Source organism: Lithobates pipiens, unplaced genomic scaffold (assembly GCF_037356315.1).
Source record: "Lithobates pipiens isolate NorthernLeopardFrog02 unplaced genomic scaffold, aLitPip1_a1.2 Scaffold_18, whole genome shotgun sequence".
Taxonomy (NCBI): Eukaryota; Metazoa; Chordata; class Amphibia; order Anura; family Ranidae; genus Lithobates; species Lithobates pipiens.
This window is the reverse complement of record NW_027507758.1, coordinates 106,768,057-106,785,161: the sequence shown is the minus strand read 5'-3', so window position 1 is coordinate 106,785,161 and position 17,105 is coordinate 106,768,057. Positions and strand designations below refer to the sequence as shown.

The 17,105-nt window shown below is 43.7% G+C and overlaps 1 protein-coding gene across 1 annotated transcript in view; it reads left to right on the top strand.

The window, feature by feature from the left end:
- The first annotated feature begins 505 nt into the window (after positions 1-505).
- Positions 506-17,105, top strand: part of MDH1 (malate dehydrogenase 1) — a 28,339-nt gene continuing 11,739 nt past the window's right edge. Inside the window, exons 1-3 of the mRNA XM_077485979.1 lie at positions 506-670; positions 15,433-15,531; positions 15,641-15,737. Coding sequence (XP_077342105.1) covers positions 668-670; positions 15,433-15,531; positions 15,641-15,737 — 199 coding nt within the window. The 5' untranslated portion in view covers positions 506-667. The remainder of the gene's footprint in view (positions 671-15,432; positions 15,532-15,640; positions 15,738-17,105) is intronic.

Here is a 17,105-nt window from a genome sequence, read left to right as displayed (position 1 = left end):
CTTCAATACAGAACAATCAAAACGTCTCTTCTGCATTAAAAATCCTGCCCACCCTCGAGTTTTCATTGTGTCCTTTATGCACAGTAGGCTTGTGCCTATAGGCTGGACAGGCAGAAAGACATCTTCCTCCTGCACAATCAGTCACACACACATTTCTCCCTATCATCAACAGCAGGAATGCAGTCGTTTTATTTAAACATGTTTTATTGCAGCTTTCATCCCCAACCTATATAACACAGCAAGAATCACTCTAGGACGACCTCCACATCCCCCCCCCCCCCCAGTGTCTCCATTATATAACTACACCCCAAGCCTGCCATCACCTCTTCTCACATCTAATCACGCGATAAGCGGAAGGTCGCCCTATTTTGGCTGCGGAGTGATATGGCAGACGCTGACGTAAAGCACTGTGGGTAATGTAGTTCTATGTGCCTTGGCTCATCATTGCGGGTTAGGCACGTCTCTGCTGAAAGAAACTACAGAACCTCGTCACTCCACATATAGAAAGAGAAGGGGGTGTGTGTGGTCACGTGTGTCCTCGCCGCTCTGTACGTCTAGTAGAGGTGACCTGCACACACTCTTCACTGAAGCTTCACACAGGAGAGTCGCCTCCCTCTTTCTTCTTCTTTGTACCGGCCTGTCTGTCAGTCTCTACATAACGAACGCTATGGTTTGTATGGCTTCTTTTACAGCTACCTCTCGTTGGTGTCCCGGTCAGCCCTACTTTGTCCTCTATTCCTATACCGGCTGAACGGAGGATATGGCTGGCAGTGGGCCAACTTTATTCTTCTTCCACGTTCTCTTCTCTCCATGACAACACACCTGAGGTGCCATGCACTCCTGTATACCTGTATGGGCGGCAGCGTGCTCCGCCATGTGGAGAGAATTGGCATTGTACCAGGAGAGTGTCCCCACAGTGTGCAGCCTCCTCACACCTCTAGGGGTGGGGGGGGGGGGGGGCTCAGTCAGCTCCCCTCATACACCCCCCTGTATATAACCCTCACTGCATATAACGCCCCCTGTAGATGCCACCCTCACTCTATATAATGCCCTTGTATATAACCCTCACTGTATATGCCACTCCACCTGTATATAACCCCCTTTGTGTGTATATGTGCCACCCCTGTATATAACCCTCACTGTATTTGCCACTCTCCCAAGTATATAACCCTCACTGCTTATAGTGCCCCCTGTATATACCACCATCACTATATATAACCCCCTCCTTGTATACAACCCTCACTGTATATAATGCCCCCTGTATATAACACCCCCCTGTATGTAACCCTCAATGCTCAGGGGTATGATATAGATGGTTTGTGTTCCCAACCCTGGGCCCAAAAGCAGCAAAACTTTGCTGGACCCACTGATTATAAAGTGTTAGCTGGAGTTTGGCTACAATTTTGAGTATTTAAATCTACTAGAACATCGCCACACAATGCTGCTGTGCTCCTTCATCCAGAGTGGGGGCACGCTAATACAGGAGGTGTTACTGGCCAGATCACCAGGTGAAAATGGGGGGGGGGGGGGGCGCGCACCAAATGCAGCCACCATATCTAATTGGTAAGCTGCAGTATACAGTAAAACCTTGGATTGCGAGCATATTGCGTTCCAGAACCATGCTTGTAATCCAAAGCACTTGTATATCAAAGTGAATTTCCCCATAAGAAATAATGGAATCTCAGATGATTCATTCCACAATCATTTATTCATAGGGCCTTCAGTTTGCTAGAATATTTTTTTATATAAACTATAATGTGATAGGTTGTGTAACCATAAAATGTCCATCCACAAATGGAAGCCTCCACCAGGGGATTAGAAGCAAAATCCAGCAGGAGCTCCAGAGTATAATAGAAGAGAGGCGCCTCTAAGTGTAGCAATATGTTGCTGAATGTTGTACCTTCATTAAATGTAACCATATTGCTACACTTAGAGGTGCCTCTTTTATACTCAGTTGTGACATGACGCTATGTGTATATCAAGACAAAATTTATTTAAAAACTCTCAAACCAAGGCTTTACTGTATTACAATTCTGGTTTTGGGTTTTCGTCTCCATACACACTAGAGGTTTTTTCCCGCACCTGAATTGGATCGCAGTGGTCTACAATCCAATTCCTATCCGAATTCACACTCCCAGCAGTTTGCATAGCGCAGTGTGAACTGCCTGCGAGTTGTATGTGATGTGGGAACCCGCACTGGATTCACAGGATTCCCACATCGCTGCAGTGTAAATTGAGCTCCTTTTTTCTTTTTTTTTTTTTTTTTTTTTTTTCCTAAAACGCTGCTACAAAAAGCTATTTGCAGCTTAAAAAACAAACAAAAAAAGTGCGCATGGAGCCTAAGGCCCCTTTCACACATGCGGATGATATGTCCGTATTTCATCCATCCGTTTGCGGATGAAATACGGGCATACATTCATCCCTATGGGATAGTGAGTGTCTGCGGATGAACATCCGCAGACACTCGATTTCCTCCGCAACAGTCCGATTCTGCAGACGGAGGAAAATCCTATTTTTTCTATCCGTCTGCAGAGCGTATCGGATGAACACGGACACAGTGTGCGGAGACCGCCCTGTTCGCAGCCGGCTCAGCGGGGACAACGGAGCGATCCCCGCTGAGCGAGCGGATCATTACTGATCCGCCCCATGTGAAAGTGGACTAAAGCGGTAGTAATGTTAGGCTAGTAAGTTAAGAAATGCAGCAGGTTTAGGTCATGATATACTAGTGTGCACTGCATATTGGTAAATGACAGATTTATCTGCAAACTGGAGCCCTCCAGTGCTGCTCTTTCATGGCTCCCCAGCTCTAACATCTTCACCAGGTTCAGAATTTTAGGCCACTTAAATGGCTGGGCAACAGTGATGTTACTTCTGCTCATGTGCACGAAAGTCACATCACCGCAGCAGCATGCAGAGCGAACCATAAATATAGATCGGGGCTGCGCATGTGTCTCAGATCATGTTACCAGTGGGGGGGAGATTTATGACCAAATTGACTCTAGGGTCTCTTCTGTTATGCAAGCCCTGCCTGCTTTTTTATTTAATTTTTTTCTTAAGCTTACTACCACTTTTAAAGTGAAACTTTAGAATTAAGTCTTGTTGCCCCTTGCAGGTATAGCTATATAAAACATTTCTATACTGTTTAGAATCCAGTAATACTGTCTTACCCTGCTCTGCACATGCTCAGTAGTTCTCAATTTTTAGGCACCGCCATGTTTGTAGAGACAGATCTGCTGACATTTAACCCTCCTAGCCTTTAGGCTGGGTTCACGCTAGAACTGCACAATCCTGGCTAAAATGACAATCGCAATTTTTTTATTTTTTTGCTTGGAAGATAGATCACACTTCTCGCGGCATAACATCTTTCACAATAAAACAAAAAAAGGCTAACTTTACTTTTTTTTTTTCATTGAAGTGTAGAAATTAACATTTTATTCACTAGGGTCTCTGCTAAAATATATATTATGCTCGGGGCTTCCAAGTTATTTTCTAGCGAAAAAATATTGCTTTTTAACTTAAACATCAGAAAAAGATATAGATTTTAAGTGGTTAAACTTCCTGCATTTACACTGTCTGATCTGCAAATGCCATGGTGCTGATCATGTGATCAGTTATGATGCCAGCCATTTGATGGGTGTACAGTTTACTTGATGACACAAGCAAATGTGACAGCATCCCAGTATTCCAGGAATGTAACTGTTTTTGAAATGGTTAAAATCGATTGGCTCAGATCCACTTTGATTTACTTCTGTTCATGGGCTCTGGGCTTCAGCAAAATGGCAGCATCAAGAAGGAACAGGGGCAATTCCACTTGTGTTGGCTGCATATTTTTTTTTTTTTCCTGGTGATCTGGCCAGTAACACACCCCCGTATTAAGGTGCTCCCCACTCTGGCTGGAGTAGTGATGTAAAATAATCTGATCTTTATTAAAGAATGCTTTTTTTTTTTTTTTCCGCGTGGCAGCGGATCCTCTCCTCTCATCTGCTGTGACAATTTGAAAATGGAACAGCTCTACCCACAATCACGTCATTCTGTCAGAGATCTGTGAAATTAATCAATGAACTACTAGTACAATCTTCCACTGCAGCAGACGGCTTGTTCTCAAACTGCAAGGGCGCTAATGAGTGCTTCTGTAGTTCAGTGATTCTTCCTGCTCTTCAGTAACCATCCCTTTGGGAGGTATGGGCAGGCAGCAGTGTAAAGTGAGCATGTGACATGCAATAAGTTCCAACATCTCCATCAACCTGAGGTATCCCCTCCTGTGACAGCATGCTGGGGTTCCTCTCCCCCCCCCCAAAGCCACTGTCACATTTTAAGTTGGCGCAGCTGTGCATAGCGCTACCTGCACAGCTGTCATTTGGGTGAATTGACGAATGAGCTACAACTCCCATCTGCTCCCCTGACAGATGGAATTGTAGATCTTAATGGACTACAAGCACACTCATCAGTGCCCTCCTACTCCATTGACACTTCCTGCAGGTCAGTAACTATCCAGAGGTGAAGGCAGTGTGTGCAGGAGCCTGACATCTACAGATTGAGTGCAATGCTCTGCAGGGTCCTGTTTTAAAAAAAAAAAAAAAAAAAATGCATTTTTTTTTGTTTTGCATTCATTAGGTAGGGAAGGTTAGGCACCCCCATCAACTTTTTATTGCTGGCTCTGTTGGAGAATTTCCCTCACTTACTGTCTGAAGTTGTCACTAGGGTTGCACCAATGCTAATACTAAGCCTTTGCACCAATAAATGCTCTGATATAAACATTGTTTTTAATGATGTCCAGTAAGTGAAGGATTTCTTAATTCTATTGCTTCGCCTTTGATCGGCTCACTGTTTGTACAAGAAGTTTGCAGTTAATGCTGAGCTGCAGCCTCACTAATGTCCCTGTGTTTTACAGGGAGCTTTATCCTTGGAGATAGGTGGGCAGTACTAGAGCTACACAATTAATCGTCAAGAATCATTGTCTTGAGTAAAGTGTTTCACAATTCCAGTGGCGGCTGGGGGTGTGGTTAGTGCCTGAGATGAACGAGGGATGGAGGGACAGCAGGCCCAGATCCTACACAATAGAAATATGTGTATTCTAGAAAGTTTAACAATCAGCAGATAAAGATATTCCAAACACCTGGTGTTAGCACTTCAATCATCCTGGCATCATGGTTGTTATGGTGTCAGGATGATTGAAGCGCATTATTTCTATTATAACATTTGTAATATAAAATGAAATCTAGGGCTGAAACAACTAATCAATTATGAAATTAATCTAATCTATTACGATTTTCATAATCGAGTAATCGGCCAGTAACATAATGGGGTTAAAAAAAAGAGCCCTTTATAGTACAAAAATATCAGTACTGTAAATATTACTTTCACTGTTCTACAGTAAAAAAATGAACCCCCTTCCAGTAGTGAGTATTTGCTTTTTTTGTACTATAAATGGCTAATTTTTGTCTTTTTAACACCATTATGTTACTAAACGTCTTAGGCCTGGTTCACATCTATATGTTTATTGTTGCTTTTTCGTACTGCAGTTCATTTACATGGTTTCCTATGGGACACCTTCATATCTGTGCTTTTTTCAGCCGCTGCATCTTTGGAAAGGGTCAGAAAAAATGTAATGCGTTTTTGCAGCAATTTGTGTTTTTTAATCTGCCCAAAAAAACAAATTGCAGTAAAATCACAGGCGCAAAAATCAAAACGAACAGCAAAAAGCACTGCAGAAACAGATCAAAAGCAAAAACTGCATAGGTGTGTACCGAGCCTTATGCTGGCCTCACAGATCAATTTTCAGGTAAAAATATTCAGATGAAAAATCTTTGTACATTCGCTGAATGAAAGAATTTTGTTTTGAAATTTTCACTTCCATTTCTAAAACAAAAATCGCATACACTGTCTGAAAATTCCTTTGACCGAGAAGTTTTCTATTTCCAAATTTTCCCACCACTGTGGTTGAAAATGAACGTCAATTTGACCCACTTTTTTTATTTTTATTTTTTTAAGGTTATTAACCGATTACCGTATTTATCGGGGTATAACACGCACCGGCGTTTAACACGCACCCCAAGTTTAGGAGGGCATTTTAAGGAAAAGTTTTAGGAGGGAAGTTTAACCACTTTCAGACCGGACCAACTTGCTGGTCAAAGACCAGACCACTTTTTGCGATTCGGCACTGCGTTGCTTTAACTGACAATTGCGTGGTCGTGCGACGTGGCTTCCAAACAAAATTGACATCCTTTTTTTTTTTTCTTTCCCCCACAAATAGAGCTTTCTTTTGGTGGTATTTGATCACCCCTGCGGTTTTTATTTTTTGTGCTATAAACAAAAATAGAGCGACAATTTTGAAAAAAAACGAATTTTTTACTTTTTGTTATAATAAATATCCCCCAAAAATATATAAAAAAAAACATTTTTTTCTCAAGTCATCTTCCAGGACGGCACACCTGAGAGATGAGAGGCTCCTCCCTACAGGAAACACAATCAATCGACAGCTGTTTTAAGTCCCCACCCTTCCCCTTGATCCTCAGTTTTTGATTGTGTTTCTCCCTACACAGCGAAACTGTTTGTTTTTTTTCCAAATGACCCGAAGCCTGGGGCTGGTGGTCTCCCCCTGGGAGCCGGACCGCAAGCCTGGGAAGCCTCTGGGTCTGGTAGGATATTCTTGTCCTTCCTGGGGGGTTCCCCTATCTTTTCCTCAGGGCGGGCAGCAGAAATTGGAAGAGCCCCCTGAGAGCTGAAGGACCCTGGGTACAGTGGTGTACCCAGAACTTCAGGGGCCATTATCCTGTCTCCCCCTCCTTACCTGTACAGGTGGCTGTTCAGACGGGGGTGCTGGTCATCGGTTCTTTCCAGGGGGATCATGTCCCCGACTCCTGGGTCCCCGGTAGCTCGCGTGGGCTGCCGGAGAGGGCGTGGCAACAAGCACCCGCGTCATTTTCAAACTTCAGGAAAATGGCGGCGGCGTTCTTACCCAGAAGGGAAGGCTGAGAGTCAGTAGGAGCAGGCGCCCACATCCTCCTTTCTCTAGAGCGAGGAGGCACCAGTTTACTACGGTGGATGTCTGCCTTAACCACCTCAGATATGAAGATGGAAATGAGGAATGGAAGGCATTGCCCCCCCCCATGTATATAGACTGACTGGTACAGTGCAGGACACAGCCTAACCTGGCACCTCCCTATGGGGACAGCAGTTGGGGGGGGAGCACTTTGGCGGCTATCCTCCTTGCGTGTGGACCATAAGGATGGAAAAGCAAGCCCGCTGGCTGTGGCAAAAAGAGGAAGACGACAACGGTGAGTACTTTACTTTCCTTTTGCCGTGGGAATTTAGCTGCAAAATCCCCAATTCCAGCCAGAGGGTTTCTGGGCATTTGAGATCTCACCTGGGGTCTGGATTCAAATAGCCCTTAAGCTTCTGCTAAAAACACCAGCTGCAGCTCCCTCTTACATCAGAGAAGCTGTATAGTGGACAGGTGGTGCAGAGGAACGAGTGTGCCTAAACCACCTCAGATGAGAAAGAGGTAGGTAGGCCATTGCTCCCCCTTCCCCGTGTATATACTGACTGGTGCAGTGCAGAACCTGGGGTCGGGATACAAATAGCGCAGACGCCACTGCTAAAACCACCAGCCACAGCTCCCTCTTACAGCAGAGACACTGTGGTTATCGCAGCAGTAGGTTGCCAGCCTCTCCCTACATGCCCAGTTGTGGTACATTTAGTAGGGATGAATATAACGTACAGAGGGGACCTGGTAGATACAAAGTTACTTACAGGCCAGGTATACCACTGAACAAGTTATTAATTGGGCAGTGGTTGGTGGATTCAGAAGCTCCCCTGGTCAGCAGGTGCACTAGGTTACCGGCCCTATTAGCCCAGCTGCTAGGAATCTGAAGTTGCTTCACAATGTTTAAAAGCTGACCTAACATTCAAGGATGGACAGAGACCAAGCTTCTGTGTGGCACAGTAGGGGTTCCCTTGTCACAGATCCTCCTTTTGGGGGTTGCCTGCTATAGTTAACTTTCATAAGCTCCAACCTCCCACTCCACCTTTACACTGTGGTTATATTATAGTGTAGGAGGTAAGAAAAAACTTTTTTTTTATTGGTTTGGGCTACAATCCACTCAGTGGCAGATCTAAAGGCGATTCACCATAGATCGCTCCCTACATCCTCTTAATTGAGGATTTTCTGTGCAAACCTATGCAAGTGCTACATAATTGATTGTTTGAAGCCTGCAAATAGCTATTTAACTCCCAGGCTAAACTGGTAACCACCTCTTCTAGAGAGGTCTTAAATTGGTCTCTAGGGCTGGGCTCATTGAGACTTTAGTTGCTAATCAGCACCACCTGGATATGTGCTGGCTAACGATTGCTCAGTCTATGGAGGTAAGGTAGGACAACAACTACTACTAATAGTAGGGTGTCCAACCATTTTAGGATCTGTTCCTTCACTGGTGGTGAGGTTTAGTATCTAGAGCCCAGGCTATGCCTATGAAATAAATTGCCTGTTGGTTATTTCATAAAGGGATAGACCATGACTCCTCATTGACCAGTAGACCTCAGTAGTGAAGGTTTGTGCTTGCGGGGATGTTTTTGTGGCACAGCAGAAATACACATTGAGATTTGTGACATCTCTGCTTAATAAGGACTATATTGCTGAACATCAGAAATGCACTGCACTGACGCTTGTTTGCTGTCCTTTATATACTAAAGGTACTGCTTTGTTTGGCTACAGATCAGAAAAATACAACAGTGAAGGTGGTCTGTACTTTCTGTTTTTGTGCTGCACAGCAGAAATGCACATCATTTGAGTCTGGTGACATCTCTGCTCATAATGGTTATATTGCTGCACATCAGACATACACAAGATTGAGGTCTGTCTGTGGGGCTTTGTGTCCTGTTTTACTGCCTTGTTGGTTACTTATTAGAAAGGCAGCAGTGAAGTCTGATGGTCCTGATTTGCGTGGCGTTGTGCTGATTCAGACAGTGCTATTAACGGCAATGGCTGCCGAGTTTAAACATGCGATTTGACATGTTGAGTCGCATGACAAATCATTTCAATATGGATGTGCTATCTCTATTCATAGTGTTTTATTGTTGCACATCAGATTTATACAGCATTAAGGTCTGTGAGGTTTTGTGTCCTGTATTACTGCCTTATCAGAAAGGCAGCAGTGAAAATTGATGGTTCGAATTTGTTGGGCTACATAGCAGAAATACAAATTGAACCCCTGCCAGGTGTAGTACATATACTGCCTTTGGTAATCCATGTAGCACCACAAAGTGGTGTTGTGCTGATTTTAGCCATGCGATTTGACATGTTGAGTCGCAAGGCCAAATCGCTTCAATATGGATGTGCTATCTCTATTCAGAATTGTTATATTGTTGCACATCAGACATATACAAGATTGAAGGTTGTCTGTCCTTTTATGTCTTGCATATACTGCCTTATTGGCTGCATATCAGAAAGGACACAGCAGTGAAGGTTGCTTGTCTTTTTCTGATTTTGTTTTTGCTGCTCAGCTGAGAGACACATTGAGGATGGTGGCCTCTCTGCTCAGTAGTGGTATATTACTACACATCAGACATACACAAAGATTGAATGTTTGTGTCCTGTATGTCCTATATTTACTGCCTTATCGTTTGTATATCAGGCACAGCAGTGAGCGGTGTTTCTCATGGATCTACCTTTCTGCATCTTAGGGATACACAGCAGGGGTTTGTTGGCTGCAATCCTCCAGGGAGTCACAGCATTGGGGACCCCTTACTTGTTCGACCTGAAAATTGCTATTTTTTTTTTTTCCCTGCGACCTGTGTAATCTTGAGGTCTGTGGATCCAGGAATCAGGGACTGCTGGTGTCGCACAGACACAAATGGTACCCATTGGAAGCCATAGTATATGACTTCTCATGCGTCTTGCAGTCCCAAGTCGCAGGTTGGGTCGCACGGGTGTGGGAACCCTAAACTTATCTGTCCCTTCTGATTGAGGTTTTGCTACACAGCAGGAATACTCACCATGGCGTTGTTGTTTTATTTTGCAGCAGACCAGAAAGATTGCAGCTGTAAAGGCTGTCTGTCTTTTTTCCTCAGTGTCTGCTTTTATGTTGTTGCACAGCAGAAATACTCAAGATTGAAGCTTGTTGGTGCTTTCTGTTTCAGAAAAACACAATGTTGCAGGTTGCTTGTGTCCTTTCTCAGTGTTGGTTCTATCTGAACTACACTACAGAAGTGCATGACAGAAAGGATTGTCTTGTGTTCCATATTTTTCCCTGTGGCATAGCAGAAATGCACAACACGGGAGTTGGTGTTCATATTAATCTTATAACTGTGGTGGTTTGTCAGAAATACACAACATAGAAGTTTGGGTCTTTCTGTCTTTATATTTATAGCTTTGTTTTGCTGTATATAGGTAAAGCACAACCGTAAAGGCCTATGACCTAGCTAGCTGCACTAAGGAAATACGCAGCATTTAGGGTTTGCTTGAGTCTTAATGTTTTTACGTCTTGGCAGCACATCAGAAAACCAGACTATGAGGACTGTTTGTCTACATTGAGGTTCAGATTTGGGTCTCTTCCCATATTTGATATATTGGTTTAGCTGGTCACACTCAGGCACACAACATTGTTGTCTATGCTTGTGTCCTTTCTGTCTAACTCTATTGTGCCGTGCCCACAATCTATGATCATTTTATTTGTGATATTAATAATGCATGTATCACCTTTTTGTATTTCAGCCTTCTTTTCCATGGAGGGGCCAGGAGTTCGGGCTGCAGATGCCACATGTCAGAAAACCTTGACCACTTGCATTCAGGGATGCCAGAACCATTTCCTAGGGTTGAAGCCCTGTAGGGTTATGGGACACTGGAGGAAGGGGATAATGAATCGCCCTGTTTAGTAAGAACTTGGACAGTTCTGTTCAGAGGAGTATTAGGGCCTGAGGATGGAGTATAAAGATGTATACCCGATCGAATAGGTTTCGGCTCGGTGCATGGCCTTCATTTTGCCCTTTTAGCAAAACTAGACGTAGCAATATGGGTAGTCTACTCCTGCTAGGGACTTTAATCTCCTGAAGAAGGCTCTCAGGCGTAAGTAAGGACATAGATTGGGCATGCCTTAAACCCAGGGTTCAAGCTTCTGTTAATCTATTTCCCTTAAGTAGGCTTCCCTTTAGTCTTTTGCTGACATAAAGATAAAAGGGAAGCAGTTTCATTTCCCTCAACAGGATAGTGTTAAGACAGGCCCTCTTATTGATTAATGTAGTGTCCTTGTCTTACACAGGTCTCTTATTTATCTTTTTAGTGGTTCTACGTAGCACCTACAGGCACAATAGGCCATGGTTGTTAGATGTGTGAGATAGGCAACATTGCTAACCTACAAGTTTAACATGTTTTCTGATTACATTTTTAAGAGCCCATTTCACCTAGATACTGCATCCGAAGTGGAAAAGACAGGAACATCTGTGGAGCAGACCTGCAGATCAGCCGCATGATCCAGCTAAGATGCCTTCATCAAGCATATGAGCGTATGGAGTGGAGGTAAAGCTCACTGCAGAGCCAAGGTTCGCCAAGAGGGTCTTGCAGTGGCCCCACCCTAAGGTAGGCCTGAGGTACTTGTTTATCCTCTCAGGTGTGCCGTCCTGGAAGATGACTTGAGAAAAGTACCAGTTACTTACCGGTAACTGTCTTTCTGGGAAATCTTCCAGGACGGCAGGCCTACTTCCCGCCCGTTGGAGGAGGGAAAATTCTAGAACACTAGAAGGTGAGTACCTATGAGGAATGATTTCCCTTGTGAACCTGGTTCAGGAGTTACTTCTCTACAAACTGAGGATCAAGGGGAAGGGTGGGGACTTAAAACAGCTGTCGATTGATTGTGTTTCCTGTAGGGAGGAGCCTCTCATCTCTCAGGTGTGCCGTCCTGGAAGATTTCCCAGAAAGACAGTTACCGGTAAGTAACTGGTACTTTTTTCCCTCAGTTTAGGCCGATACGTATTCTTCTACATATTTTTGGTAAAAAAAATCGCAATAAGCGATTATTGATTGGTTTGCGCAAAAATTATAGCATTTACAAAATAGGGATAGTTTTATAGCATTTTAATTTTTTTTTTTTTTACTAGTAATGGCGGCGATCAGCGATTTTTATTGTGACTGTGACATTGTGGGGGACCCATCGGACATTTTTGACACATTTTTGGGACCATTGTCATTTATACAGTAATCATTGCTATATAAATGCAGTGATTCCTGTGTAAATGACACTGGCAGTGAAAGGGTTAACCAGTGGGTGGCAGTGTAGGGGTTAAGTGTTCCTAGGGGTGTTACTAACTGTGGGGGAGTTGGGCTTTCATTTAGTGAACACTGATCTCTGCTCCAATCACATGGAGCAGAGATCAGCGTCACTAGTTGCTAGGCAGAATGGAGAAATGCTGTTTACAACGGCATTTCTTCATTTGGCCGCTCCGTGAGACGATCGCGGGTATGCCCGTGGCAATCGAGTCCGCGGGTCCCGCGACCGGACTCACGGGGCTCCCGATGGCAGGGCGGCAAATTTAAAGGGACGTACATGTACGCCCATTTGCCTGCCCGTGCCATTCTGTCGGCGTGTGCTGGTTGGCAAGTGGTTAAGGAAAAAAAAAACTTACATTTAAATGCCCGTCAATGCAGCCTTATCAGTGTGCATCTGCAGCCTTGTCCATAATTGCAGAATGATCAGTGTCATTTCCAGCTCGCTCAGCGCTGTTTGCAGCCTTCCATGTTTAAATATCCCGCCGCCGAAGAATACCGAGCGGCGCCGAAAAAGACCGAGCCGTCTGCTCGGCTCCGCTCGTAGTCCCGCCTCCCTGCTGTTTCTGGAGCGAGCGCTGCCAAAAAAGACCGAGCCGACTACTGTGTATTCGGCTTGGCTCACAGTCCCGCCTAGTATGGGTGGGACTGCAAGCCGAGCCGAGTACACAGTAGAGTCGGCTCGGTCTTTTTCTGCAGCGCTCGCAGAAACAGCAGGGAGGCGGGACTACGAGCGGAGCCGAGCAGACGGCTTGGTCTTTTTCGGCGGCGCTCGGTCTTTTTGCCTCAGACAGTGGGGATCGGCGTTTAACACGCACCCACGACTTTCCCCCGATTTTACGGTAATCGAAACAATAATCGGCCAACTAATCGATTATGAAAATAATCGTTAGTTGCAGCCCTAATGAAATCATTCAACTCACCATAATGCAGAATCAGTGGGAGCCTTGAGCCCGTCACTAGCCACGTTGCCTGCCATCGGGTGCCCCCAGCGGAGTCTGCTCTTGCATCTGGTGCCCCCTGCGGAGTCCGTCCTTGCATGCAGCCTGTGTGTTTTGAGATGTATAGGGGCTGCCATTGACTGCCTAATTTTGTAAATGCTACAGATCTTGCTACTATGATTCACTACTGGTTTTTTCATTTTATGCTTGGTCCCTGGCCAAGAACAAGTGTGCAGATCAGAAGAGTTGGTAAAAAATAAAGTCCTTGCCTGCAAGCAGGAGGAGTGAGCACAGTAGCCAGGCAACTAACATTTTCAGAAGCAGATCTCAGGTGGCAGCCTCCATGTTCACCTCTTCATGTTTCCTTTGTGTCATATTCTGGTCTTCTCATCCTGACTGGATATCTTGCGCATTAACGATTGCTGCATTAAGGCAGCCTATTCATTTGATTGGGCTGCCTAAGGCAACATCGATACAAAATCATGCATGCAGCTTTTCTGGCAGTGGAGCGCATAGTATTGTATTGCCTTGAATTATGCTGTAATACAGGTGCATTGGGGTACTATTGAGGATGGAGCACTGCTGTGTGTAATGTGTGTAACATGCATTGCAGTAATGTTCGCATTATTGCAGCACACAGGTGAGAACAGGCCCGTGTAGGTCGTACAATAAAGTATACATTGCTTATGCTGACTTCTGAGATTTCTGCCTGGCTTTCAGACTGATACTTTGGTTAATGACCTATAACAAGTGTGCAGGCCAAGAGTTTAGACTTGCTGATTCTTAGGGGGGGTGTTTATCCCAAAGTACACTTGAAATTGCACTGAAAGTGCAGTCGCTGTAGAGCTGACATGAGGGGAAGCTCTGATTTTATCATCCAGTCATGTACAAGAAGAAAAATGTTTATTTTCCTTGCATGTCCCCCTCAAATTTACAGCAACTGCACTACCACATGAGCTTTGCAATTGTAGTTTGCACTTGTAGTGCAAAGTGGATTTGACTTTCGTAAATAACCACCGTAATATCAGTAACTCGGGTTTTCTGAAATTGTTCAGGGTTCTTAATCCAGAGAAATTAAGCAAATGCAATATTTTCAGCTGAAGGCAACGGTTGGCTCCCACATTCTCATTCTTTGTGTAGTTCAGATAATAGTATTTGAATTGCTGTATATGTACAAGGGTTTTATGTTGCCCTTTAGAGCCCATATGGAGGAAGATTACTCAAGTTAACTAAGGGCATGTGCTTCTAAAGCATCTGTCTTCCAGGTACTGTGCATGGAAATAACCTTAACTTGAAAGGACCTTTCTGCAGGGCTTTGTGACCATATGTCAGGTTATGCCAGGAACTGGTGCTGCCAAGTGAGGCGCATTCTTCATCACTGCTGTACAGTAACAAGCCCTACACTCTTCACAAAGGCCTTGTGTAAAATGACAATAGTATTTATAAATACATCAGTTGACACAGGAAAATAGAAACATAAATTGATATTTTTTGAGTATACCAGAAATGTCTGCATTGTCAGTTATGCCTACTATACTGCTGTAGAGGTTATATTTAGCGCTGATATTGGGGGCTCGCTCAGTGGCTGTTGGCATACATTTTGCGGTGTATTGCAACGCAGGAAAAGTACTTGGATTTTAGAAAATAATTTACTGTCTCGACTTTTAACATTGCTGCATTGTTGGGGTCCTGCAATTTTGGCCTAATTAAGCCAAGTGAATCATCCTATTAAAAAGGACGTGCAAGTGAGAACCTGTCAAGTGTCTCTCTTATTATGATATTAAATTAAATTATAGTATACAAAAACTAGCTTGGATCCTAGTGTTAGTTAAAAAGTTGCTAGTCAGATGGGTAATTACCCTTCATGTAAAAGTTTTAACTAGTTCACCCCAAATTTTAATCCATCCACACACCAGCTGTCACTTTTACTTACTAAACCAGCCTTTTCTCAACCAGATCAGTAGGGGTTCCTTGACTGAAAAAGCAACTCTTGGCTATTACTATCAAAGCAAGGGGGCACCAATTCACCTACCAGTAATGTTGGGTGCCATGACCTCATTTTTTGCGTGCTCATTTGTACCAGTTTCTTGTCCTCTCCATGGGGAGAGTTTTGGATCCTGCATTAGAAACGAAGTGATGGTGTATAGGAAATGCAGCCTACTGCTACAAGGAATATTTTGCTGTTTTGTTCAATATATAGTGCTTACTTTCTTCTGGCTTTTTTTTTTTCCCCAGGCTCAGCCTATAAGAGTCCTGGTAACTGGAGCTGCTGGTCAGATTGCCTACTCTCTGCTTTATGGAATTGCTAAAGGTGATGTCTTTGGCAAAGACCAGGTAAGTGTTCTATTGCAACCGTTAATTATCCATTGCTGTTTTAGTGGTGTAGCAAAAACTAGAAGTTGTCATTTAATGTATAATATGCTGTGTCTGGTTTTTATTGCAGACATTGGAGCTTGTTCTTCTGGATATTACACCTATGATGGGAGTATTGGGAGGAGTTGTAATGGAGCTCCAGGACTGTGCCCTGCCTCTGCTAAAAGGTATCCTAAATTTGTTCTTGGTGGGTTTTTGTCGCACAATATTTTACGGTTTATATGGACTTGGTATGCACCAAACAAGTGTTTGTTTTTTTACTGAATACTTAACACAATTTTATTTTTTAAGTGAGGTTCTTAAATGTCAAGATTGTTTGCACCTGTGAAATGGCAAAAATGATGGTACTCTATATTCAAATGCAATGCTTTAGCCCTTTTTCAGGGTTTTTTAAAGTGTGTGTGTGTGTGTGTGTGTGGTTGGTTTTATTTTTATCACACTCATGGTGGCTGCAGCCTTCAGGAGTGTGTATACCTGGGAAGCCAACTTTCAAATGGAAGCAATCTGGCAACTGTCCATTTCTAAATGCCTCTGGTAACTATAATAAAGGAGTTATATTAACTGACACTTTTCCAAAAAAAATTGATTCCTGACCAGACACGGTTGCAAAATTCTTAACAAAATTGTATGTATGTTAGCTTCCAAACTCTGGCCATATCTCCTCCTCCTGGCCCAGTCACATTTCCTACATTGTATAGAAGGTAGGCACCATATTATATTCCTGCTTCTGGCCTCAATCCACTTCCTTCACACAATGTAGTACAGAAATCATTAATTATAGAAAATTTCCTTAGTACTATAGCAGATGACTTCCAGGATCTCAAGTCTTTCATGTGACATCAACTCGGGCAAATACAGAGGGGTAGATTTTACTAAAACTGGAGTGTGCAAAACCTGGTGCAATTCCTACATGGCAACCAATCAGCTTCCAGATTGGGGGAGGGGGTGGTGTTGTCAAAGCTTAATTGAACAAGCTGACGTTAGAAGCTGGCTACCATGCACAGCTGCACCAGATTTTGCACTCTCCAGTTTCAGTAACTTAACCCCAAAGTTTCCATGTATAAATACTTATCTGTATGTATGGTGGTTCTCTAGGATTAAGGGCTTGTGGTTGATTAGAATAGGCCTGATCTGTTTCTCTGCGTTTCCAATCGGCAGCCACCATGGGGGACTGATAAGTATCTATACTTGTGGATGTTTTGTGCACCCCAGAAAGCTGATGGGGGGGGGGGGGGGGGGGGGCGGTTCAGTATTCTGCTCAAATTGTCTGTCAAAACTAGCGCACTGCTATAGCTCTTAACTGCTTTAGCAGATGGGCGTTTGTCTACATATCAGTATGGTTGCTGAAAACTTGCATCACTGACAGGGAAAGGGTCAGAAGACCTCCTAAATGGGAATGTTCACCCCCACAGGGTTTTTTAGCAGCAAATTATCATAAATTTAATGTAAAAAGGTCTTTATTTAAATGAATTTAATTCATCACATATTAATCATGAGCACTGGTCATAAGGCTTAATGTATACACCCAATTACAG